The following is a 25563-nucleotide window of genomic DNA, read 5'->3' on the forward strand; positions in this document are numbered from 1 at the left end:
TGAAAGTAAAATTGATCCTTTCAATAGTCTGAATATTACTCTTATCAGGTACACTACATAAAACCTTAAACCTTGAAATTGAATGCCCTATCTTGTTCAGTGTTACTGAGTGTCTTGTCAGTTGAACATAAACAATCAATCACTCATTAAAGCCTTCACTAAGATTGGTTGGTAAAATGTTCAGTCATTGTCACAAGCTGAAGGTGAGCAAATCAACAAATGTATACACATGTGTATATTTTTATATACAGTATGTATCAGTTTATTTCATACTTCAATAATACAAAGCACATGTGAAAATAAGCAGTAAATCAGACAGAAAAATTTAAATTACAATCCGTGTCCATCTTGATCTCAGTCCCCTGTACCACTCTCGTCTATTTCTCTTCTGGCTTATTTTTCTTCCCCTTGTTCCTAGTGGACAGAGTAGAAAAAGAAAATCGTGTCATGTCGCTGATGGACACTGATACATAAAAAGTGACTTTATGTCAGCAACGTTTGTTTGGTTCTGGTTGACAGACTTAATTGAATAATCACACACTCTCACAAGCACACATTACTTTTTTAACTTGGCCCCAGAGGAATTGGATCCCGTCTTCTGAGACACCGTGTGTGTTTCTCTTCCCCCTTCTTTCTGTGTTTTATGTCTTCTCTTCGGCTCCTGTCCTTTTGTCATCTTTTCTCCTTTCTGCTTCTGTACTGGGGTTTGAGATCCATTTTTTTCCTTCTGCTCACCGCCCGCTGCCCGCGTCTCTCCTCTCTGTGCTTTATTTGGAGCTTTGCCTTTTTTCTTCATTAGGAAGCGAGGGGTTGTGCAGATGGTGCTTCTCGAGGGAGGTTTCTTCTCAAGTCTCCTCTTCACTTTGCTAAAAACACAAATACAGATGGACTTTTACAACCATTTTACCAAAACTCGATAAGTTCTGAAACTTAGACATTGTCATCCATCTGCTTTACCTGTGTATCTTCTTGAAGCCAATCATGTAGTCGGGTACAGGACAGCCAGCTTGTTTTATGACGTTGGCGATGCTGTCAGAAAGACATGTACAGATAAATTTTGTAAGGGTAACTTGTACAACACTTCAAATTTTGGGAGCTTGCAATACTAAGCGCCCAGACTCCCTCACCTTTGACCTTTTTTTAATGCTGCTTTTGTCCTGCACCTATACATCTGACAACCTGTCTGCCCTACCAAATCTGATGTGTCATGAGCACAGCCAGACTTTTATAAAAAACAATTTTCCAGAGTCGCAAACACAAAAACAGCTGTTCCCGTTTATTTGCAAAGGACATCAGTTTGCACTTTTTGCATCCACATACCTGCGCAGCAGTGGCTTGTCGTTTTCTGTGAAGAAGGTGATGGCCTTCCCCTGATGTCCAGCTCTACCAGTCCGACCTGAGGAGCAGCAAACGGAGTGATATATGAATGAGCAGACAGGGAGAGAAAGAACTGAAATACCTGATAGGTGACAACACAGGAATAGGGCTCTAAGTACCAATGTATATTATTGATTAAGCTTTTTGTTATTATTTGATTTAGCATGTTGCTTGTAAAATATACCATAGTGTCATAAGCCCAACACAAGCTGCCAGATTCCAACAAACTTTTTCAAAACCTAAAAAATTCACAATGATATAAAATGAAACAAAACAAGCACATCTTCATGTTTGTGAAGCCGTTACTTGCATAGTTTGGACTTTTTAACGTAATAAATAATAATTCACCCATTATCAAAATAATGACTTATTCATTCACTAAATTTTATTTAGTCAATTTTATTTGTCAAATCATAACAGAAGTTATTTGGGACACTTCAGAGTAGGTCTAAACCACACTATAATTTACAGAGACCCAACAATTCCACCCAAGGGCAAGCATTTGGTGCGACAGTTGAGAGGAAAAACTTCTTTTTAACGGGCAGAAACCTCGGACAGAACCTGACTCTTGGTGGGCGGCCATCAGAGACACAGAATCCCACTCAAGTCCATTAACTAATCAGGTAATGGTTGTAGCCCAATAGAGGATTATGTTATTATAAAATGATTGATTCTATATAAATACTAACCAATTCGGTGGATGTACTCCACAGAGCTGGTGGGGAAGTCGTAGTTCAGCACGAGGTTGACTCCTTTAAAGTCGATTCCTCTGGCGAGCAGAGCCGTGCAGATCAACACCCAGATTTTACCAGACCGGAAACTGTTCACCACGTTGTCCCTCTGAAACAGAGAGGAGGAGGGTGAATACAAGGCTGCACTTCAGTGACACAGAGAGAACCCATAACACAGTGTGTTAAGTGCGTACCTGCTGCTGTGTGCGGTCTGCGTGGATCACGTCTACATTGATGCCTTCGTACACCAACTCGTGGAAAAGCTCCCGTGCTCGGTCTATAGACTGCACAAACACCAGCATGGGAGGCAGGAAACCCTGAAAATGGCGAGGACATCCACGTGTACAGAAATAGAGCTCGTATTAATACATTCATTTTAAAATACTCAATTGTTTACAAGCTTGAAAAGTAACTTCTCTGGAGTGTGCTTACTTTTTTGATGATATCCCTCATGGCCACCAGTTTGCCGTTCTCCGTCCCAACAAACAGCAGATCCTGCTCCACAGAGTCAACTGCCGTGTTTCTGAAATGATAATAAATTCATTTTTTGACCGGGAGAAAAAGATTTTATAAATCCATCAAAGTGTGGAGTTCTACAAGTAAATAATTACCTGTGTCCGATGTTGACAGACACCAGGTTGTCTAGGTTCAGACGGCACCACTGCTCTACATCTGGCGTGCAGGTGGCGCTGAAGAAAGCCCTGCGCACCTTTGAACCAGAACAGGCCAGAAAAACTGCGGCGAGCTGCTCCCTGAAACCCGTCTTACCGCCCTCAAACAGCTTATCAGACTCATCGACAACCAGCCACTCCACACTGAACACCAACACACAAAAAACAACAATCAATCTCCCATTTTTTTTGTCAGTGGAGACAGAAACAGGAAACAAGAGGAGGGAGATGGGTATGTCCTGCAACATAAGCTCCCCCACCAGACTCAAACAATGGATGTTGTGATTATATGGGATCAGTCTAAACCTGTGGAGCACTTGGAGCCTGTACCACAAAGCCAGATTAAAGCGATGCTTACACCATCACTGCAGAAAAGAAAACTAAGATAACTTTATAATAATAAATGATAATTGGGAATAAAAGGTACTTCCTTACTTGTCTTGTGGGAAAAAAAATCCACACAATCAATTAAGAGAGACAGGTTCAATTAAAAATGGTACAAAGTACAGAGTGTGGACTGGTACCGCCTGAGCAGTGCCGGGGTGCTCTTGAGCAAGAACTCTGTCATCTCTCCATTAGTGCATGTGTGTGTATTTCAGGCCTGTGTGTATTATGTAATAACAACTGAGTGTAAAATGTTATTTTCCCATAGGGGATCAATTAAGAGTATAAATAAGTATAAATTAAATTAAAAATCGGTGGAGTTTTTGACCTGTAATCTCTACCATGTGGAACTATTTATTTTGAGTTGCTACAACTATTTTATTTCCCCAGTGCTCAGGCACATGGGTGACGGTACACAAGGCTGCCAACGAACGCAAGCTAGTAAACAAGCATGTAAGCACTGTAGTTTTGCAAATGTTTTATGGGGAGGAAAATGTATTCAACATGTTTGTTAGACCTCAAGGATTCACACAAATGACTTTTGGTAACTAACAGTGAACGGAAACATAAGTTTCTTGCAAACATAACTTTGCAAAAAAACTACCTGCTGAGGTCCAGAGCTGGAGGATCCTGCTTGAGAAGGTAGACGAGTCTGTTTGGAGTACTGACGAGTATATCTGCACAGAAATATAGGAGGTAAACCGTGATGTAAAGGCAATTCGGATATTCATTTGTCTATGAAGACATTTTTCCATGTCTTACCGTATTTTTTGTTTGACTGTGGTCCATATTTCTTGGCTGCCAGAGAGGCTTTGTCCATGATGTGGACTCTAAATCCTACTCCCTCCGACAGCCGGAGCAGCTCTCTGTAGGTCTAAACACAACACAACAAAACAGGCTGAAGATTCATGCAAATGTGTGTATGATTATTTAACCATAAATTAAAAAAAAACTTAAGCAGTAGCTGGAACTCCCACTGTATTCAACAGGGATTAAAACATAGAAGCTAATGTCTTCACATCTCTTTCCTTGATCCGAATAAATATGCCAATATCATGTTATAAAAATCTGGATAAGCTTGATAATGGAAAGTGAAACTGGAATCTTCTAATAAAAGCTTTGTGTGTGTGTGTGTGTGTGTGTGTGTGTGTGTGTGTGTGTGTGTGTGTGTGTGTGTGTGTACCTGGTTGGCCAGTTCTCTGGTCGGGGAGAGGACCACAGCCCTGAAGCCCAGGTTGGCCGGCTGCTGCAGGTGGGCGAGCAGTGGGAGACAGAAAGCCAAAGTCTTCCCTGATCCTGTGGGGGCGCAGGCCAGGAGCTCCCGACCCTGACACAGAAACCCGACACACGGAAATCCTCACTTAACCCCCGTCTGTGTGTTATTTACAACAACTGAATGTGCTTGTGTGTGTGTTAGGGCTGCACAATTAATTGCAATTCCATCAAAATCGCAATGTGGACTAGTGCAAAATCCAAATAGTAGTGTGGTGCAGTATTTGTTAAAGGTAAAATATGTGTCAAACCATTGTTAAGTAAGTATTGTGGTGCTGCAGAGACGTCCCAGCCTAGAAATTGTACCCTACAGACTAAAGAAAAAGATTTCTTTTGGTACAGATCCCAAAAGTATCGTTCCTTCTGATATTGTACATCATCTTCCACTCGCAATATCGGTCAAAATAATCGCAATTAGATATTTTCCTCACATCGTGCCGCCCTAGTGTGTGTGTGTGTGTGTGTGTGCGTGCGTGCGTACTCACGTGCATCATGAGCGGTATCGCCTGCATCTGTACTGGCGTCGGGGAGTTCAGCCCTGCGTCTTTGAGGTTCTGAAGGACACGTGGGTTGAGACGATACTCGGACTGGAGCTCCTCAAATGAGCACACAGGGTTGGGCACATCGCAGCCGTGCACATTTATACGGTGTTGAGAGCGGATGCGATTCACCTAAAAACAAATACAGAGAGAGAGAAAAAAAGATTTTACACAGGACAGATGGAAAGAGTAAGAGTACACAGTTCATTTTTGTCAGAATCACAAACAATATCTTTATAATTTTCCCTTGCTGGGAGCTGTATGAGGACCTTTTCCTGATGAAGATGCTTCAGCCTCTTCAGGGAGGATTTCTCCTTCCCGTCACTCGGCAGGATTTGAATCTTTCTGTCCAATGCGGAGGTCCATGTGATGCCGCTTCCCTCCATGTCTTTCAGCGCTCCACCTCCAGCTTCAGTAAGACAGAAGACAGCGGTGAGTCTCCAACCCTGGACAGCTACATACGGTTCGTTTTAAATGTCATCACATACCACTGTTGATTTTTAACCTTGGCCACAATGGCCTGATACAGAGATGGCACCTCTCTATAAACAGTATGGCAAAACCTCTGAGAGTTGACAAATGTATGTATGTATGTATATATATATATATATATATACATATACATATATATATCATCTGTCATTACACATCATCATCTGACTCCAGACCTGGAATTGCTAAATTAAGAATAGTCGGTATTCAAAAACAGACTGTCTCTACAACACTTGTTGTTTAATATGGCACATCACACTAGGGCTGAAACTAATTATGATTTTTTTTATTATTGATTATTTTTGAGAACACTTAATTAGATTTTGAAAGACACCCATTACAAATCTTCACATTTTAGAATCTGGGCAGAGAGAATTTTGGCAATTTTTGCTTATTAAATGACATAACTTATTTATGGTGTAATATTTTCAATGCAGATACCTATCTGTATTTCAACTTTTTTTTACCAGGTCCACTTTCTGTCTCCCTACATCACACAATAATGACGTTACACATTAACAAATTGACATTCATTTAATTTGTTTTTGTATATGTATCATATATACATATGTATATACATAAATTGATATATGTAAAAAAATAAATAATCTGAAAATAACCACAGCCAGCTACTAATCAGTTTTTAATGTCTAAATTGGTCAGCAGCAGACCGACACATTTTTTACCTTCCACTTCCACCTTGCTTCTTTTCTTCTTTTTCGTCCTCACGTCTTTCTCCTTTTTCTTCCTTTTGCTTCCTGCACCAGAATCTCCACTTTCACTTCCCACCTCATGTTCCTCTCCATCCTCATCATCATCATCATCCTTCTCTACCTCCAGTCCTACTGAACTGCTCTGGGATCCATTGGTTGATCCTGTTCCAAAGTAATCGATCGCAGAGAGAGCATCTAAAGACGCTTCCCCTCCCTGAGATCTGGCAACCTGTAAAATAAGACACGGGTAAATTCACTATCAGTGTGTAGTACACTTGTGTGACATATTGTCCAACAACTCATCAAATAAAGAGACTTTAAAAGCACCCAACCTCCATAAAATGTAAATATAAAATAGGTATATCAAAAAAAGCAAGGACTGCAGCACATTTTCTGGTACAAATCAGAGTTAGCTAAAATATATCAAACCGTGGCTCGTTCTGTTATCAATCACTGTTTTCGTCCTGTACATGACCAGCTACACGTGTCGTCTTTACCTTAAACCGAGCGGCGTCTTGCCCAAACTTCTTCAGGTCAAATTTCGCTCCAGCTCCGAGTTTCCGAAACAGTTCGAAGGCGTCCATTCCTCCAGCAGCGTGGTAGTGTGCCCGCATCCATCCAGGCATCACTAGTCAACATCCGGATCATCGACCGGCAGCTCTGAGCATTGGAGCCCCCTACTGGCTGGGTTTAACACAACCAATGTTACCCAGTTATTCTACCAGTCTATGGTCAATGCCAGCAATACACACAGAATCAGAGCACCAACCATTCACTGAAGTGCAAATGAAACTGAAAATAGCACACATTATAGATTATTACATCTTCATATCTGCTTTATGATGTGCCAATTAAGGGCACATCAATGCAATTATGTATTTAGTTTAAACTGGCCTTTGTGTGAATACAGTTCATCGTCTGTCTTTTTAACTTTCCATCAAAGCAACCACAACTTAAATATATATTTATATTCATAGGAGACCTTAAATAATTGTATTATATTTTGTGAAATAAGTTGTTATAGGGGAGGAATTGGCTGCTTTTCAAGTTATATATGTACTGGTTTATCTACTAGCTCTTACTTTAATACTTTAGCGTTTTAAATCTAAGGTCAACTTCAGGAAAACAGCTTGTTGCAAGACAGAGCAGATCACATATTTGACAGACATCGTCACTTGTTGGATGTCCACTCTTGTGTGTAATAACTCTGAAACCACACTTTGGGAAATCCCTGCTGCGTGGAAGTCGTTTGATAAGTCAGTCAGTGTCATCATTGCTGTGTTCACATACACAATGTAGTGTACTTCATGACTAATGATTGAAAGAATTATGGCTGCACATTGTTATTTAGATAAACACAACTGTATTAAGCTTACTTTCATATATCAAAACATTTCAATATGGCAGAAGTATGTAATGAACAAAAACAAATTGATGTTTAGGCAATCGACCACGTTTCAATGTTGTGATTTAAATCGGACAAAACTCTCCGCACCTCAAGAAATCATTTTCCTCATCCTTACAAACAGAAAATATTTTGTTAAACAATAACACAATATGTTCATTACAACTTAATTCCACTGGAAAGATAGTCCATTAATGTGTTTTCAGAATATAATTTCATAGAATATAGTTTAATTTTATAAAAGAGTACAAGTGCAATTAGATAAATAAAAGGATATAAAAGCCAATGCAAACTTCAAAATATCTTTGAATGTACATTAAAAAAAAAAAAAAAAAAGTCAAACGGCCTTACATTTTTCTAAATATTCTTGTGGTTCCTTGTGATGTCCTAAAATGTGATTAGTTCAGTCATCGTTAGATTAAAGTCGGAGGTCTCTCCTTCGATTGTCTGCCTGCTCTGATCCGTGCAACCTGAGAGAGAGAGAGAGAGAGAGCAGTGCTGGTGGGATCAGGAAGTTTCTCAGGTTGCTTTCACACCTGAACAGTTTGGTCCGCTTTAATAAAACCCTGGAGCGTTTTGTTGGATAGTCCGGTCACCATTTAAACTTTGGTCAGCTTGAAAATGGGGGGGGGGGGGGGGGGGGGGGGGGGGGGAATTGAAATTGGATCACTTTAGGGGACAATGCAATCTTACCCAAATATTTAACATTTACCAGCCAGCGATATCAACCTTGCACACAATTCATAGACTTGAATAGGACTTAGGGGTTGATAACTTTCAAATTCATAACCTATTGTCGTCATAAATTGCACGTTGTCTGTATCACAAGCTCTCTCATTAGGTCCCGCCCTCTCCTTCATTCGCTGTCTTTTCAGCTGCTTTTTTTGTTTGCCTTCTTCTTCTTCTAAAAAAAAAAACAACAAAAAACACTAATGCAAAACCAGAAAACCCAAGACATTATAGATTTGATATTGCTCCATTATTTCTGAGACCAGAAGCGAGACCAGAAGCCAATTTCACTCAGACTTTCTGTCCAAGAGACGGGGTGACCTTTGTTTACAATGTTTGGCGAGTATGGCAAAGTGCAGTGCCAAAAAACCGAACCAAATGAAAAATCCAACGATGTTGCACCCAGTCTACCGAACCACAGGTGTGAAAGCAAGCTTAAACCACGCGCTGCAGCTGAAAAGGAGACTCTTCACGGCTCTTCGCAGGTCTTTAGCAAATCTTCCAGGAAATGAACCAGCACCTCTTTACCTCTCTCCTCCTCTCCCCATCCCTCCCCTTCAGCCTTCAACTCCTTCAGCCTGATCAGGGTCTCCTGAAGACCTACAACTCTCTGCTGAGGGGTCAAACTGTCCCCTACAGCATCTTTTTCTCCATCTGCCCCCTCTCCTCCTCCTTCCTCCGCTCTGAGATATTTGATCAAATGCTCTTTGATGCCCCTCCCCTCCTCCCCGGCCAGCGATGCCCCGAGGGCAGGCATGTCCTGTGCCTGGCCGACGCTGAGCAGGTGTAGAAGAGCTTGTGAGAGCGTGTGCCGCAGGCTGGCACTGTAGCGGTACTCTAAGAAGTCGTTTGTGTCTTCGCTGTTCTCGAGCGCTGTGGCCAGGGATCGCCACACACAGCTGAACTGCTTTGAGTCCCCGTAGCAGCCGCGCTTGGCCGGGACCGCCAGGGCAGCGGCAGACTTGATCCGCACCTTGAAGTTCTTACAGGAGGTAACAACATGACAGAGAGAGGAGAATGCGTGACTAGACCAGGGAGCCGAGTCTACGAGGAAGAAAGAGACAGAAATAAACTGTTACGTTTGACAGGCAGGCGTCAATAAAACTAAACAAAAATTCAGATTGATCATAAACAGTTAGGCAAACATGCTTATTTCCTTTCTTGCAAAGAGTTAAATGAGAAGGCCAATAAAATTTTCAAGTCTTTACGCTGAATATGAAGCCAACGCCAAGGCAGTTAGCTTAGCATTAATACTTGAAACCGCTAACCCGGATTTGCCAAAGGTAACCCAGTTTGGCAGTTCATTTGTACAAAAAATAACAGTTTGTGGTTATACGGGAGAGTTACCGGCTGGATTTAGTTCTTGGCTGAGCGCAATGACAGCAGTAAAGTATTTTTGTCAACGTGAGGTTGCTAGGCAACTAGTAGAGACTGCAAGGAGTCACTGGGTCAAGAATTAGGTACGCAGCATCAGATTTTTGTTAAAAAAATAGTTCAGCTTTTTTCTGAAATACATCTGTTTTGTTATTTCCAGTCTTTATGCTAAGCTAGCCATCTTCTAACTTCATTTGCAACGAAAAGATAACAGCGAGGTGTTCATCTTCACCTTTATCTCCAGCTTTCAACAAGCAAGCAAATAAGGATTGTTCCCAAAATAAGGAACTATTTCTTTACATCCTGGTTGGAGCATGGTCAAAGAGTCGGGACAATGACCCGTGTTGACCAATTCATGAGGGCAAACAAGGTGAGTGTCCTTGGAAAAAGCAAATGAATGAAGACTTACCGAGCGGAAGGGCTGGGTTTCTGAAAGCATTTCCCAAGGCGTAACAGGCGTTCCATCTGACCTTCATAGTGGCCTCTGATTGGACAGTTTTAACTAGAGCAAGGACCGCCTCTTCCAGCGGGCGTTGGAACGCAGATCGACTCAGCTGACTTTGACGGAGGAAATGAAGCAGATTCCCGAGTGCTCGCACTGCGTTAGACTTCACCTGGGGGGGGTTGGGGGTGGTGAATGAGGTTTTACTAAGAAAGTTGGCAATAATCTAATGAAATTGTTATGTTGATTGCCTATTCTCACATATTCAGTCGTTTCCTATTTGAATGAACTGAGTCCCAAACAGATCCATTTTGAAACTACTTGCCAGCAGAACAAAATGTGGCGGAACAAATCCAAATGTTTGGGCCTTGCTTTTGTGTATTTAGAGTGAGTGCTCTCACCCTGTCTTTGTCGGCTGATGCTCGGGTGGCTGCCTGCAACATCTTTAGAAGCAGCATGTCTGATAACTCTTCCTGGAAGTCCACACCTACACTCTCCCTGATTAAGAAACAGGAGATAAACAGATTACAAAAATACAATCTCTGATAACGGACTAAATACATTGAATACCATTCTAGCCTGGTTTAATCCAAATCAGTTACCTAATTCTTTTTTTTTTTCTCAAAACCTTTTCTTTGTTGTTAACATGATTGAAGTTAGGCTTTAATTTTGTAAGATAAAGAAGTGATCATGGTTTAATCGTTTCAAGATGAAATGTCTTCCATTTACTGTCATGGAGATGCATTCATTGTGTTTTCTTAAGGATTAACTTAGCACCTTATATTCATGTGTTCTTACATATTAACAATGAGTGTGTCTGTGAGGTTGCCTAGGGACCAGGCCGCCTTAGCGCGGACATTTGGAGATCGATCATCAAGTGCAGCAAGGATAGTGTTTGCTGTATCCGCCACAAACATCACATCCTGAACAGAGAAAAAGAAGGGAAAATTCAAAACCCCACCTGTATAACAGATCCTTCTGGATTAGCAACCTGTTACATGGTGTTCAGTATGAGCATAGTTGGTGGTCAGTGTCCCTACCTCTCTGAGACATGGAAACAGTATGTAGACTCCCAAAGCCCTGACGGCTGCGGTCTTCACCAGATAGTTTTCACTGTAGGTCAGCCCCAGAAGCACAGTGATGCACATCAGCTGCGTCTTTTCCTTAAAAAAAACAAAAAAACACATCACACATCACACCTCCAGCTCCACTGAGCTCAGTATTAGTTGTGTAGAAACAATTAAAGTGGAACTCACAGGCAGCTGTGCGAAGGCCTGCGGTAGAATGGAGGGGAGCGTGTCGCAGGCGCTCGTCTGCAGTGTGGGATGTTGTTCGTTCTGTAGGGCTCCGTTCAGAGGACCACTCAAGACCTCAGACCAAAAGAGCACCACCTATGTCATGCAAATATATGTATGAAAACACATGTAATATAATCACAGTTCATTATAATTGATATTAACCAAATTTTAAAACTACGTTCCCCTTTCTCAAGTTTATGTTTTCAGAAAACAAACAATGGCAACAAACAGCAATAGGAAATATAGAACATTGTCTTTAAACTACATATTGTGTATCAGGGTAGACCTGTTTGAAGATAGTTTGTACTTACTTGGCTTATGGGGACCCTCAGAATCTCAGGCACGTTTTTCTCTGGCCTGTACTGCTGGATTATTCCTGTCCCCAACTCCTCTAGTAACTAAATAAAAGAATGATAGAGAGATTAGTGCACAGGTCTCCTTCTGTCTCAAGCTGTCATTTCGAGAGCAAAAATTCAAATTTCAGATTCACACCATTTGTACTGCTGAAGCTTGGATATAGGTGCAGATAAGAGGAAGAAAAATAAAAATAAAGACAGGAGATACACAAGAGTGGAAGTCATTTACAGAAGGCGTAAAAGAAACTTGAATGTGTTACCTTTGCTCCATGCAGTTGTATGGAGGGGTCTGTCTCCCCAAGACAGCGAGCGCTCACCTGCCCAATCTCACACAGACATGCTTGAGCTAGAGAGAAGTAGCCACGCACCAGGTGGGACATGACCTGAAACACACAGGACACACTTCAGATTTCACACTTAAAAAAAACACCTTCAGAGTTTTTAGAAATGTTTGGTAAGGGCTTTCTTTTGTCCATTTGTGTTTCAAACAATATCTATCACCTGTAGAGCTTCTAGTCGGACAGGGGAGGGCTCTAAAGCAGCACCCCCCCCTGGTCCCGCTCCCTCGCTGTCTGATTGGTCCTCTCTGGGCTGAGTCACCAGCAACACACACAGCCGCAGCAGCCACGGTGGGGCGGTATCCTCCTCACCCGGTGTGCGAGGAATGTGGGGGGAGTGTGTCCGCGAGCTCCGCAGGGAGGGTTTGACTGGTGTGCGAGAAGGCGAGGACACTCCGTCTCTTTGTCTCCAGCTGAGACCTGAGTCCTGTGGCGAGAATGAGCCAGTGCTGCTGCCCTCCGGCTGTTGAAGGAGAAGCTGCACCTCAGGGAGAGGAGCCTGAGTCGTCACCAGAGCCCCATAAAGTGTCAGGACGGACACACGAACATTCACATCTGAAGACAGAGAGCGGTTGTAAGAAGCCTGTGTTGCTAACCTGTTTGCGTGAATCCTTGTTTGCAGTTCACTGAGCGCACAGACGAAATACAGACCTCTGTGGCGCACATAGGGACGCATCTGCTTCCAGAGCGGGCTGAGCAGACCAGGTCTGAGGCGGTGGTAGGGTGCGTTTGCCACCAGATAGGCCAGACACTAACAGACAGGATAAGCCATTAGAGCTGTTGGTCCAATCCCAGTGATGCCAGATTTCACTCCCTAACCACATGTGAGCGTGTTTGAAAACATGTTCCAGTTTTAACTTGACCTTTACATGAGCTGTACATGTAAGCTCATCATTGAACTATCACACACAGTTAAAATCTATCACACACAGTTAAAATCAAATTTTAATCAAATTAATCATTCATTTTAAAAGTTTTCAGTGTTCAGACACTGAGCAAGAAGAGACAACAAAGTAACAGTAACAGAAGAAAAAGCTTTCAGACGGTTGATCACAAAACCTGCATGTTAATGTACCTTTATGACCTGTGTGAGCGTCTGAGGGGAGGTCTCGGCCAGCAGAGCCAGACTGAGAGCGCGGTGCAGTTCTCTGATGGAAGTAGCTAGCGAGAAGGAGAAAGGGGTGTAAGATGTACGAGGAGACGCCGTATCTTCAGCCACAGCCAGGAACTGACGGGAGCCATCCAGCATGGCCGACAACACCTGAAGCGCAGAAGCACGCACCTGGAGGGGAGAGAAAACAGACGGATGCAACAGCCATCCATTTCGAGGAGAATTGTAACATGAGTGAGGCCGTATTGTACCTTTGGAGAGGGGTCCTTCAGTATAATCGTGAGGAGAGTGAGAGTCGGCAGCCCACCAACAGGAGAGTCAGGGATGAAGGAGGACCAGTAGCCGTACAGAGTTCTCTTCTCTACAGCTTTCACCACCGCTAGCAGACAGTGCAGTGCTCCTTGACGCACACGGCCGTGGTAAAGCCTAAGAGAGAAAGATAATGCAGGATGATTTTGGAGCTGATGCAGCATTAGAAGGAAAAAAAACTGTACCATCCACTTTATAAAACTTACAGTAAAACCCAAAAACATGCATGCTTGTACCAAAAAAAGAGATAGATGGGACATGGATGGACATGGGCAGTGGTTTTCTGTACCTTAATTTGCTCTGTGCACTGCCTTCCGGGTCAGAAAGCTCTGAGTCGGAACTTGTTTTTTTCCATGATGGGTAAAGAGACGGGCCAGAGGGTTTGGACAAGGACTCAACTTCCCCTCTGCCTCCCTCTCTTCCACCTCCTTTCTGAGGTTCCGGTACAGGATCTCGAACATCTTCCTCTCCATCACCACCCCTGCTCTCCTCAGTGCTCGTCTTCTTCCCCTTTCCCCTGGATTTCTTCTTTTTATTCTGGAGGAGAAACATGAAAAACACTTTAACCAAAACCGTGGGTTTCATCCCTGGTTTTGAAACGCCTCTTACTGCAACAGTGAAGACTTGTCTTACCCCTGAGGTTTTGCCGGGCACAGCGGCATCCTTTTGTGATTCAATGGGTTTTGGTGGTTCAACAGGTTTTGATGCTGAGAGACCCTCGTACTGAGGAAGAGGTGATGGGTAAAGAACAGCCGGCCACTCCACACTCACACCTGGAGTTCCCTGGAACAAGAGCCTCTGCAGAAAACATGTACAGGTCTCCAAACAATTACTACATAAGATCACTGCCATGTTTGTGAGTGATAAAGCAATTCCAAAATCTGAAAATGTTGTACCTTAAGTGCAGCCAGTACAGACCCAACCTCCTCTCCTCCGCCAAATTTCCACTTCCCACCTGAGAGACAACACTGAAGTCCTTTCAGTGCTGCCTGGATCACCTACACACAGAACACAAGGGCAGGCATCGATCATCTACGATTACATGTATTTTTCCCCATAGAAATGTTCTTTACATCATGCCAATTATCTGTACCATGCAGTAGAAGAGTTCATCCGTGTTGGGAGGTTTGGGTGACTGCAGAGTCGTCAGGAAGACTCTGAAAGATACACTTCTGTATTGATCATCCAAAGGTGGCTGACCAGGGATCCTAGAGAGAAACAATCCAGCCAACCACAGTATTGACAGGTTGTGAACACAACACGGACATATCCTCATCTTTTTGGTTGATATGGCACCCTAACCCAAAGCTTTAAAAACCCCTCTTCCGAAACTAATTCAGACACACCATGTGTAGTCTACAAAGTGGGTGTACATTACACACAGACAAAAATGCACTATGGCTACTGGCTAAATGTATCAGCACACTAAAGCCTACCTGAGACAGATGTTGGCCATACAGGTAAGAGCAACACGGCGTAACTCCATATTTGGCTGAGATGGAGAACTATAAAGCAAGAGGACTCCATCTTCACCCAGCAAGTCATTGAGGTGCTATGAATGAGAAAAATCTCAATGTACAGTATATATATTCAGCAGTTATCATACACTTCTACACTTTCACATCTCTTGTACAAATATCTACCTGGTGGCACTGAGGTCCATTCCCATACACTATTGTGGAGAGCGCCAAGAGGACATCTGAGTGTGTCCAAGTACTGCACGCTTTCAGCGCACTGGCGGTATAATTCACCAATACATCCAAGGTCCGCTCGTCCATTATTACCTTTTGAAACAGTGAGAAGAAAAAGTAAGAAGACATTTTTTTTTTTAAAGTACAAAACATTAGTACATATGCAGTCATGGTCAGTACATGAGTAGATGTGCACAGTAGTAAAATGTCTACTGTTACTTAAAGGTCCCATGACATAGTGCTCTTTGGATGATTTTATATAGACCATAGTGGTCCCATTATACCATATTGTAAGTCTCTTTCCCAAAATTCAGCCTTGGTGCAGAATTACAGCCATTAGAGCTAGTCCCACAATGAGCTTTCCTTAGGACGTGCCATTTCTGTGTCTGTAGCTATCGAGGAGGAGGGGGGGGGGGGGGGGCAAGGTGAAAACAAAATGCCATGGGACAACACTACAGCTAGTAGTTACCTTTAGCTGATTGAGTAGATGATGTACTAGCTGGCAGAGTTTGATGACTAAATGTTCTTGACTCAGTGGCACAAGACAGCTGACATGTTTCAGCAGGGAGCACACATCCTGAAATGGAAATTAATAGACTTAGCACAACCAAGAATGTCTTCCACAGCGATAAACAAATAACCCTGTTATCACATATGCTCATTTAGTTGATTAAGTAAAAGCTTGATACAAAAAGAAAAGGCAAACTTTTTTTAAAGAACATTTATGTAAGAGCAAAACTTGATTTTGTGACTTTGTTTTTAGCTGGGGTTGTTAAATGGTTGGTAGGACACTGCTTTATAGGTTGCAAACGAGTAACAAGCTGACTGTTAGTTGTTTTATAATAATATAAAACACAAGTGGTTGCTACTATGGGTTCTGTACAGTTGCTATGGCAGTACTACGAGCTATGGTGTTCTCTATGGTTGCTAGGGCGATGGGTGGCTGCTATTCTGGTTGATGTTTTGCATAATGCACACTAATGAATACTAGCTAGTACACTAGAAAATGCTAGTACATTTTCAGTATCACAAGTTAAGTTGAATACAGTCGTCACTACAAGACCAAAGAGACCATGAGTTACCTCTGGTCTGATGTTGATATTAGGGTCAAAGGTTTTGTTGTAGTTTTCGGACAGTAGCTGGTCAAACAGCAGGTTGAGCTCCTCTCTTAACTGACCAGAGTCTGCTTGCAGGGCACGGAGTTTTGCTGCGCAGCGGGAAAACTGTTTCTCGACGTCCGACGGTGAGCCGAGCCGCCAACCGTCCGTCCCGAGCGGAGTGAACGGGGCGGCCTCCGCTGACAAAGCCACCGGAGGGAAAACAGGGACATCACTGCGGCTCATAAGGGCCGGGGCTAACAACCCCGTTTGTGCCGCCATATTTGTTAAACGCGGCCGGCGGAAGTAATTCCCCTGCATGGATCTTCTTCCTTTCATGCGTAATATCCAAATGTCAGGCTCATTACTCCCCCCTACAGTGTAAACTACGAACATCAACTGCCTCTTAAACAGATGAAGAAACATCCATAAATTACATCTTTTAAGAATATTTTTGGGCTTTTCCACTTTTAAATTTTGACAGCACAGTTAGGTGAGAAAGGAGAGAGAGACTGAGCTGGCTGTGGATGAAGATGTGCGCCTGCTCTACCACCGAGTTAACCTGGCCACCATAAATTACATCTTAATGTAAAAGGAAAGGAAAAATACACCTTAAGAAAAAGTCATGCATCCAACAGTTTTTTTTGCAGTAATTGAGCATCAAAAGATTTAATCATTTTCACGAATACACCTTTTACCTACCTCTCTAACCTTTGATGATATTGTGTTATTTGTGTTTGTGAAGAGATGGGTACTAAACTATTTGTGGGATTGGTCCATAATGTACAGTAGGCTGTATCTTACCGTTATCTATAAACATAAATTTCCTGATGCATTCATGTACAAAAAAGGCAGCTGAACATGATGAAGATAGCTCTGTGGAGGTCTGGCAATGTGAGAGTTGATAATTTAGTTATAAGTTTAACCCATAACAGCGCATCAGGTTTTGGATACAAAGTCTAGTCAGAAATGATTTTTAACTGTAGATGACAGGTAAACGTAGGTGTAAAGACTACAAACCAATTCTTTTGACATGTTTCCTATAAATTATGAAATAGTTTTGATTTCATAAATTCCTTCTGCTGTATGTTCCTAGTTCATGTCTCTTAAAACTTGTCTTAATTCTGGTTAATACAATTTCAGAAACTGCACTTAATTTCAAAAGCCTCCCATTGTTGAATGTTCAAGTCTCAATTTGTGGACACCAGTAGACATGGAAATCCATCTACCTGTTCCAATAGAGCAGGATGTCCCCTGCATCTGGAAACGGTTATTCTGTAGGTGTTTAAAAAAAAAAAAAACTTTATAGTTGCACCGTCAAGAGCATATGTGTGAGTCATTGTTAGTCAGAATGTAAGAACATTCGATTTTACTACATTAGTAGTGAAGCAAAGTCAAGGCACGCATAGACACAAGTCACATTTTGAACCAATTTACTGTGTCAAAGTTGTCTTGTGCTCAACATGTTGAAAATAGTCACAATACTAAACGGCACACTAAATCACATTCCAGAGATATACAGCATTAACATTCTAAAGATTGACAACTAAAGTGGAAACAGGAATGTTCAAGCATGTACAAAACCTTAATCTCTTGGCATGTAATTCTCTTTATTATGTGTAAGCAACAGCCTTGCAATAGTCTTAGAATTTATATTCAATCTCAGTCAACACTGAAAAATTAAAAGGCATTTCAAAAAAAAGAAAAAAGAAAAAAAAAGTCTGTTGCTTGTTCCATGAAAAATAAGTTATTATACAACACATCCATATGAAACAATGTCAGTGCATTAATGCACAGCAAAAAAAAATGTTATCCAGAAATTAGTCATGTAATCTGTCAGATGGGAAAATGCTGGCTGAGTGCTGGAATGGGGCGTAGTTTGAAGAATGTCACATCGAATCAAACACAAGTCCAGGCACAAATACAGCGCCATCCACAGATGGGGGGGGTAGTGTTGTGGGTGGCACACAATAACAGACTGAAGCAAGCAGGAAACCAGGAGGTAGGCATGTCAGCAGAAAAATGGTTGCAAATGTACAGCGTGGCACAAAAGTATTGAGGGCTGAATTAAAAGTAGTTTTCGGACGGCCTGTTTGGATTTCAGCCTGATTTGAACAGTAGAATGGCCACTTGGCCCAGGTAGAAGTAGATGAAATGCTTTGTCTCGTGCGTCACGTAGCTCCCAAAATTCCTCCCAACAATGCAATGCCATGTGGGGTTGTACTTCTTGTCAAACTCCTGGAGGGGAGACAATAATTGCAATAGCATAGATGATAACTTTAACAGGTTCCATATACATGCTTGTACTGATTTAGATTATACTTTATTCATCCCACAACAGGGATATTTTGTTAATATGAATAGTATATACCTTTTTGACATAGGCAGCAATATCCTTCTCAATGTTGTACTTCTCCATAGCCTGCATGGCACAGTCCACTGCATCCTGCTGCATTTCATCTGACATGTCTGCATTCTTTATCACTGCCTTCTTGTCAGACATTTTGGCTTTTTGACTGCACAGGAGAAAAAGAAAAAATTAAAAAAGGACATTTTCCACATAGTTATTACTATATCTAGTGAACACAGTGAGTCTTGTTACATTTTATTACTTCATCACAGCTGCCACCATTTGCATATATAAAACAATAAGCTATTAGTTATTAGGCTACTTTTGTCCAATCCAATTAACTGGATAGAAGGCCTCGAGAAGCAGGATTACCAAAGTAACTCAATAATTTGGGAGGAATCCTGTGATCGTGCTCTGAAAGAGTTCTGCAGTTACATAGACCACAGAGTAATATATGTTTCATGAGACAGACACAATGGGTCCTGATTGCGAGTATCACATTAAGCAATAAAACAACGTTGCTGAGGTGACATGGCATGTCTGCAGTGCCATTGTCATGTCACTGCAACTTTAATTTACACTGCTTGTGAACTATTTCCGCACATATTCAAACGCAAGTTAGCGTCACTCCAGTAATTCAGCTAAATGTGTTAGGTTTACATATAACAATGCAAAGAAAGTGCCATTCACTCGGGACAAATACAGATGCTCAGACGAGATTAGCATGCCAGCAAGAGAAGCCTCAGTATTCCCTCTCTGCTGACAGAGTGCGAAGGTTGTATTAGCAATAAACGCAGAGTTATGAAGCAACACTTACCGTCTCTCAGCGAAGTTTAATTGTTTAGAGTTGTGCGTTTACGGGCAGCTACACAGTTCTTAGTTCATTTATGCAAAGAGAGCATGCGTCTCTGCTCCGCCCTCCACATCGCATTCACTATCTGATTGGCTGGAGGGAAGCCTCCACCCTGGTGACGGCGCTTTTCACTGGCGGACAGGGACCGCATCTTATTTCCACCCAGAATGCACTGTTTTTAACCCCAATCTCTCCCTCCCTCCCATGAGAGAAAGTAATTGATCCAGGTGATCGCGTTGTTAGATGGTATCGATCTGCATAATAATTTGAGACAGCTGGCAACGCAGAATAAGATTGGACCCACACAGGGAGGCATGGCACGAGGGGATGTCCATTTAAAGTCTATTCAATTCTAAAGTCTCTGAACTGTAAGAGGATATTCTGAGGAATAAACAGTACCAGATAAATCCACAAAACTCTTCAGTCAAGTCGGATACATGTGAAGCTGTTTGCACTTTCATCTTGTCTGTAATGTTGTGTTCCTTCATCTCACTGGAACATTTTAATGGACAGTGTAATCCGTTGTAAATGGAAGTTGATTCAAAAAAAGAGAAACACAATCATATGATACGGATAGGTTCAGTAGAAGATATTTACCTTTTTTGAAGTAAAAAAAAAAAAAGAAACTTAAAAGTACTGGAAGTTATACTTAGCATAATCAAAACACATTAAAAGGTCACAGACCCCAGCCGTCCGTAGGCCTACCTGTCAGTGATCACTATTTAACTCTAGATCATGGATGTTTGCTGCACAGATGGTGAAGCCCCTTCAGGAACATTTTTGATTTGCGATGTAGGGATATATAAATTAAGATGACTAACTACGTTGTTCATGTTCTGCTGAAGTCCTATGTTTATTATGTAAGTTAATTGAGAGAAACAAAATCCTTGTACAGTATGCGTTTACATGCTTAAACAATAAAGTTGATTCTGAACACTAAGGTGTAATATGGATGTTGGAAAGAAGCTACGAATTCTAAAACAAGGGTGCTTCATACAAAGCTCCAGCATCACCAGTTTCAAGGAGGACAACCAATTCAGAATCTGACCAAAACGTGAACACAATCTCCCCGTTTGTCTCTCAGTTATTGAATAATTGCCAGAAAAGTTTTTTTTTTTTATCAATGATAACGGCCGGATCATTTTCTTTTTTTAACTCCATTCATTCGAAATCTTGAGATAATCGTTACTCCAAAGTTGCAGTTACTTTGCATGTTCAGATTTCACATACAAAAGCACAAGTTTAAAAAAATGCAACCGATTGTTATAAATGCAGGCCTTATAGGAATAGCAAAAGGCACCTACTCAGAAATACTTTGTACCAGTAAAAACAAAAACTTTGTTGTATTAGCCATGCTGGGAAAAAAAACCACAAACACTTAACTTATGTTATTGAAAGTTTTATTAAAAGAGAATAAAGCTTTAGAATACTGGAGATTGTACTTAGGAAAATCAGAAATCATCCTCTGCAGCAATAGACTGACCTAAGAAAAAGATACAAACCGCATTAAGGTCACATTCCCTTGTCGTATCCCAGTCCTCCCTCTTCCCTCCCTCCTCCACGGTAAGGGTCGCCCTCTATTTACCACTCTCCTTAAGCGTGTGGATCCATCCTGCACCTCCCAGCCCTCCTCCTGGTTTTGAGCGGAGCTTTGCTCTTCTTTTATAATTTTGAAAAACAAAAAGAATCGCTCCTCACAGTGCCGTCAGTAACTGTGTCTCTGAGGTCCCACACAAAATGAAAAATAAAAAATAAAATTTGGATTATTTGAAAGCCAATTTAGTTTGGAATATTTCAGAATTTCCAGTTTGATGGGGTTATGTGGACAGGGCCGGGGGTCAGGATCCTCTCCCGGTAAAATGCTCCCATGCTCCTGATCCATGTATCCATCCTGAAGCCTAATCCTAATCCTGATCTGATCCTGAATCCTGATCCAGCTCCAAATGGGGGGACAATGAGCCCAGTCCAAACCTTCAGAATACCAGCAGAACCAAAGAGAAGGAGGCAAGTTAGAATCACACCTTCAAAAGAAAAGAAAAAAAAACTAAATCAAATGTAAAATGCATCTACCAGGGAGTTTACTTTGAGACAGAAGGGGACACCATCTATAAATCAGTCCCCAAAAAATTAAAATTTGCTTTGGAGGACTAAAAGACAGGCAAAAGCAAAAATAAACAAGCTTTGGGTCTCCAATTACAAAGTGGTATACAGAACCTGTTACAACTGAAAACATTCAACAGCGGCACTATTGTCAAGTGTATGTAAAAAAAAAACTGAACAGCCTTATAATGCAGATTTCACAGTTGACAAGGCACAGCCATCATACCATTGGTGCCATATTTGACTCCTCCTCCTGTTTATCTTAATATGAACTGTTTCCTCTGTTCCCATCCTATCCTGTTCCTCTGAACTCTACAGAGAGACACACAAGAGGGTCAAAGAACAGTAGTATATGCTTAAAAGAAGTAAAAATGTTCCAAACAAAACAAAGCGGAGGACAAGCAGGAGAAAGGTATAGAAGGGTGAGAGATGGTTAGCAGAAAACACATTTTTGATGAGAAGGGGAAAAGGCAGAATGACAGAGTAAAATGGGGCCTTGTACAAAAATGAAAAATAAAATGCAACAAAAAGTGGGGGAATAGGGAACACACAAGAAGACAGTGTAAACGGGTAACATGAGATGATCCGTGGTGAGTATACAGGATTTGTTGAGTGATGTGAAGGTTTCCTCTCTGCTTTAGTCAAGGTGGATCTAGGAGCGGGAGCGGGAACGGGAGCGGGAACGTCGAGGAGAGTAGCGTGGAGACCCTCTGCTGCGGCGTGACCCGCTCTTGCTTCGACTTCGGCTACGAGAGCGAGAACGCCCATAGCTGGGGCTGCGAGGACCATCAACCTTTACACGAATGTAGGCTGTCTCTCCCTAAACACACACGAAAACACACATTACTAAGCATAAAACCATGCACAAGTTCCTAATGAGACTCTGGTAGACAGAGGAAGCAATGCATGTTTTGTGGATCATATCAGGACTCAATACCGCATTTGTACATATAGTGTGCTTATAGATGCAGTTTAAAATTTAACACATGTAAACCATTGAATTTGTAATTGTCCATGCATACATGATCAGCTGCATTAATACTTAAATTGGACATCTTAAGACTTCCTGTGGGATGGCTACTTAACTGACAAAACACATTTTGTGGTCCAAAAGTAAAACCTTCACTTGGACCAAAATACATCAGTGCATGTTTGGTAAAATTATTTAATTAAAAATTATTTTTTTTAATCAATGTTACCATCGTCATCATCACTCAGGCAGATATACAAGACAATTACACAATCATTCAAACGTAACATTGGTTTTTGACGGCCTTCCTGGTCATTTTCCCATTTACCCCGGCTTTCTTCATTTAAGCAAACATTAATTTAAAAATGTAGTCCCTTCCACAGCATTTCTTTATAATGTTAGCTTGACACTGACACCCTTTACGTACCTCATGAGAGCGAAACTTGGTGTTATCCAATTGACGGACAGCGTAGGTCATGTCCTCTTTGCGTACAAACTCCACCACCCCGGTGCCATCACGGTACACATCAGCATAACACACATCCCCTGCTTCTCGCATGTGATCTTTCAGGTCCTGCCAGCTTCCACTGGAAGGAAGACCTGACAAGAAAAAAGGGATGTAAGACTCCTATGTTTATCTATACACTCACATAAATAAGATAACCTGCAGAGGGAGGAACACATCACCCACCTGATACAACCACCCTGTACTCTGAACGTCGGGAAGGCGGGCCATGCCTTCCCCTTTGGGGTCCCATTGGTCCTCCTCCTCCACCACCACCACCTCCTCCTCCTCCTCCACCTCCCCGTCCACTTCTAGGAAACTCAACACGCAGGCGGTAACCATCATAGTCGTAACCATCGCGGCCATAGACAGCATCCTCAGAATCCCTGTGAAATCGTAAAGTTACAAATAATCAATACTACTTTTACAATAATAATAATACTTTACTAGCTAATGTTCCTAGATATGAGTTAAGCAAATTGATTTGTTTTGGACGTGTTCGTTAATTTACAACTAGTGGCCTATACTGATGGAACCTGGAGGAAAAATGCATCTTGCTGAATTAGTGCACGCCCATACAAAAAAAATGGATAGAAGGGTCATGGAACTGCCGTGGTCATTCGATGAAGCTCAAACAACAAGATGGCGATTGTTCTTAGTTGTCACGGTGACAACACGTGTTAGTGGGGCAGTAAACTGAGTCGCAACTCGCTGGGAGCTTAGCTAACATCCATAGTTGGGAGAAGAGCGGCCTGGCAATGGACGTATTATGGATACTCAGGGCAAAGGGAGACGTTTTCCGAAGCTGCGGGGAGAGGAGAGACAGTTAGACCCAGCCCGCGACTCATTCTCTGGAATCACTGAAACATGAAAGCACAGTATAACTCTACCGTAACAAGGGAGGTTTTGGCATTAAACGTGACTCTTTAATTAGATAAACAGCAGCATTAATGTGTAGTAGTGAGTCTGTGTGTAGTAGGCATTTCATTTTTGGCCTTGTTGGGCAAAAAAATGCATACCCCTTTTTCAGCATATTGTAATTCAAGTGGTTTTAGGGAAAACCATAGGTGAAAACTAGACTTCAGCATCTCCTCTTGGCTCCGTTTGCAGGCGTCTCTATGGGTTCTTTTGCGAATGCGTTGCCCGTGAGACAAAGAGCCATAGGAGGAGGTCTCACTCAAATTCTCGACTTTTTTTTGCATTCCACCCACTGAATGTCTTTTCAAATTTAAACCCTCAATGAAAATAGCATTGATTGCACACATAGATAATGCATTACCAACTGAGTGTATGCCAGATATATCCTTTGAAAGCGCGTGTGCGTGTAATAGCCACCTAACGTTGAGATGTGGCGGGAGAATGCAACTCACCTCGGGTCCTCGAATTGCACGAAGGCAAACGGTGGTCCTCCTCTTCGATTTTTCAGATCAATATCACGAATGGCTCCATATTTATAAAATAAGTCTTCGACGTCCTTTGAGCGGATGTCGGGAGGGAGATTCCCAACATATATCCTACAGTCGTTGCTCCCTGCTGGTCCTCGAACTATACCTCCGCCAGACATGTTAGCACAAAACTAGCTAACAATAACAGTTAACGTTAGCTAAGGAAGTTAGCAAGCTGGCTAAGCAGGTCCGGCCGAACACACGATAAAATTAAGCTTAGCTAAGTAGTTCACACAATATAATATAATGCCGGCGAAATACTCGTTAACAATTTAGCTAACGTTCCAGCTGATGTCCTGCGGGGTAAATATCAAAACAATCAAATTAACACGAGCTCAACGTTGCAAGCCGCGACTCAAGCCTTTCTCCAACAAAGCGCTCTTCTTCAGTGATGTAGCGTATCACAACTAGCTTTAAATATGCGCACACCGCCTCCTACCGCACCGGAGTTCGAGTCATCCTACAAAACTCATGTATAACACAATGTCACCCCAAGGTCCATTCAACAGCTGTTGTGGAGCTTTCGATCATATCAAGTGATCTTCAGCGAATAAAAATGGAATTTTAACATCTAGAATTACAAAACAACTGGGAGAATTCCACCTGCTAATGAAAATGATATACTATGATCAAAAACAGCTACCAAATAAAGCTTATGGTGAGATTGTTTTTATCAACAGTATGAATCATTTTGTCATTGTACATTAACACAAAAAATTGTGAATACATCAAAATGACATCGAGGATGAAAGAGGATCTGACTACTTAGACCACATTCAGGATCAATCAGTGACCCATGTGTAGATCAACACAAATGCATTGTGACTGTTTTAAAGGATAACAGTCAGTGCTTTGGTTTGTCTAGCAAGACAAACAATCCCAAGACCACTGAATTACAACCAACTCTGCTGATGAAGACAGCGAGATGCAGTTGAAAGCTCTTGAAAAACTATATAGCCTTTTGTTTATGTTAAATTAGAATTGCTGTAAATTGCTTTAGGAGTGCTTGTC

General features: G+C 41.9%; 4 protein-coding genes across 5 annotated transcripts; all 4 read right to left on the reverse strand.

Annotated features, from left to right (window-relative positions):
- Positions 1–256: 256 nt before the first annotated feature.
- ddx52 (DEAD (Asp-Glu-Ala-Asp) box polypeptide 52) lies at positions 257–6807 on the reverse strand. The gene is made up of 15 exons (XM_034889418.1): positions 6677–6807; positions 6153–6408; positions 5244–5383; positions 4921–5106; positions 4347–4490; positions 3926–4037; positions 3768–3840; positions 2720–2923; positions 2541–2631; positions 2303–2425; positions 2067–2217; positions 1321–1396; positions 958–1029; positions 561–866; positions 257–414 (listed from the first exon to the last, which is right to left on the reverse strand). The coding sequence occupies exons 1-15, from the start codon at positions 6803–6805 to the stop codon at positions 378–380; spliced, it is 2100 nt and encodes a 699-aa protein (XP_034745309.1). The 5' UTR covers positions 6806–6807; the 3' UTR covers positions 257–377.
- A 1511-nt stretch (positions 6808–8318) lies between these two features.
- Positions 8319–16636, reverse strand: heatr6 (HEAT repeat containing 6). Its single transcript, XM_034889412.1, has 20 exons — positions 16315–16636; positions 15702–15809; positions 15185–15325; positions 14978–15093; positions 14635–14749; positions 14438–14539; positions 14175–14339; positions 13831–14078; positions 13484–13658; positions 13197–13403; positions 12773–12872; positions 12285–12676; positions 12044–12166; positions 11739–11825; positions 11386–11520; positions 11170–11292; positions 10928–11052; positions 10531–10627; positions 10097–10301; positions 8319–9357 (listed from the first exon to the last, which is right to left on the reverse strand). The coding sequence occupies exons 1-20, from the start codon at positions 16609–16611 to the stop codon at positions 8783–8785; spliced, it is 3636 nt and encodes a 1211-aa protein (XP_034745303.1). The 5' UTR covers positions 16612–16636; the 3' UTR covers positions 8319–8782.
- A 1109-nt stretch (positions 16637–17745) lies between these two features.
- dynll2b (dynein, light chain, LC8-type 2b) lies at positions 17746–19644 on the reverse strand. The gene is made up of 3 exons (XM_034889458.1): positions 19497–19644; positions 18701–18845; positions 17746–18567 (listed from the first exon to the last, which is right to left on the reverse strand). Exons 2-3 carry the CDS (start codon positions 18830–18832, stop codon positions 18430–18432), a joined length of 270 nt encoding a protein of 89 aa, XP_034745349.1. The 5' UTR covers positions 18833–18845; positions 19497–19644; the 3' UTR covers positions 17746–18429.
- A 1274-nt stretch (positions 19645–20918) lies between these two features.
- Positions 20919–24950, reverse strand: LOC117955181 (serine/arginine-rich splicing factor 1). Of its 2 annotated transcripts, XR_004658975.1 has the most exons (5): positions 24478–24950; positions 23294–23493; positions 23030–23202; positions 21859–22452; positions 20919–21503 (listed from the first exon to the last, which is right to left on the reverse strand). XR_004658975.1 is itself a non-coding variant. In XM_034889452.1 (4 exons), exons 1-4 carry the CDS (start codon positions 24669–24671, stop codon positions 22285–22287), a joined length of 735 nt encoding a protein of 244 aa, XP_034745343.1. In that variant the 5' UTR covers positions 24672–24950; the 3' UTR covers positions 20919–22284. The 2 variants fall into 2 exon arrangements, 1 of the variants encoding a protein (XP_034745343.1); XM_034889452.1 differs by having other exon boundaries at positions 20919–22452.
- Positions 24951–25563: the final 613 nt, after the last annotated feature.

This window comes from Etheostoma cragini, chromosome 13, assembly GCF_013103735.1.
Source record: "Etheostoma cragini isolate CJK2018 chromosome 13, CSU_Ecrag_1.0, whole genome shotgun sequence".
NCBI lineage: Eukaryota > Metazoa > Chordata > Actinopteri > Perciformes > Percidae > Etheostoma > Etheostoma cragini.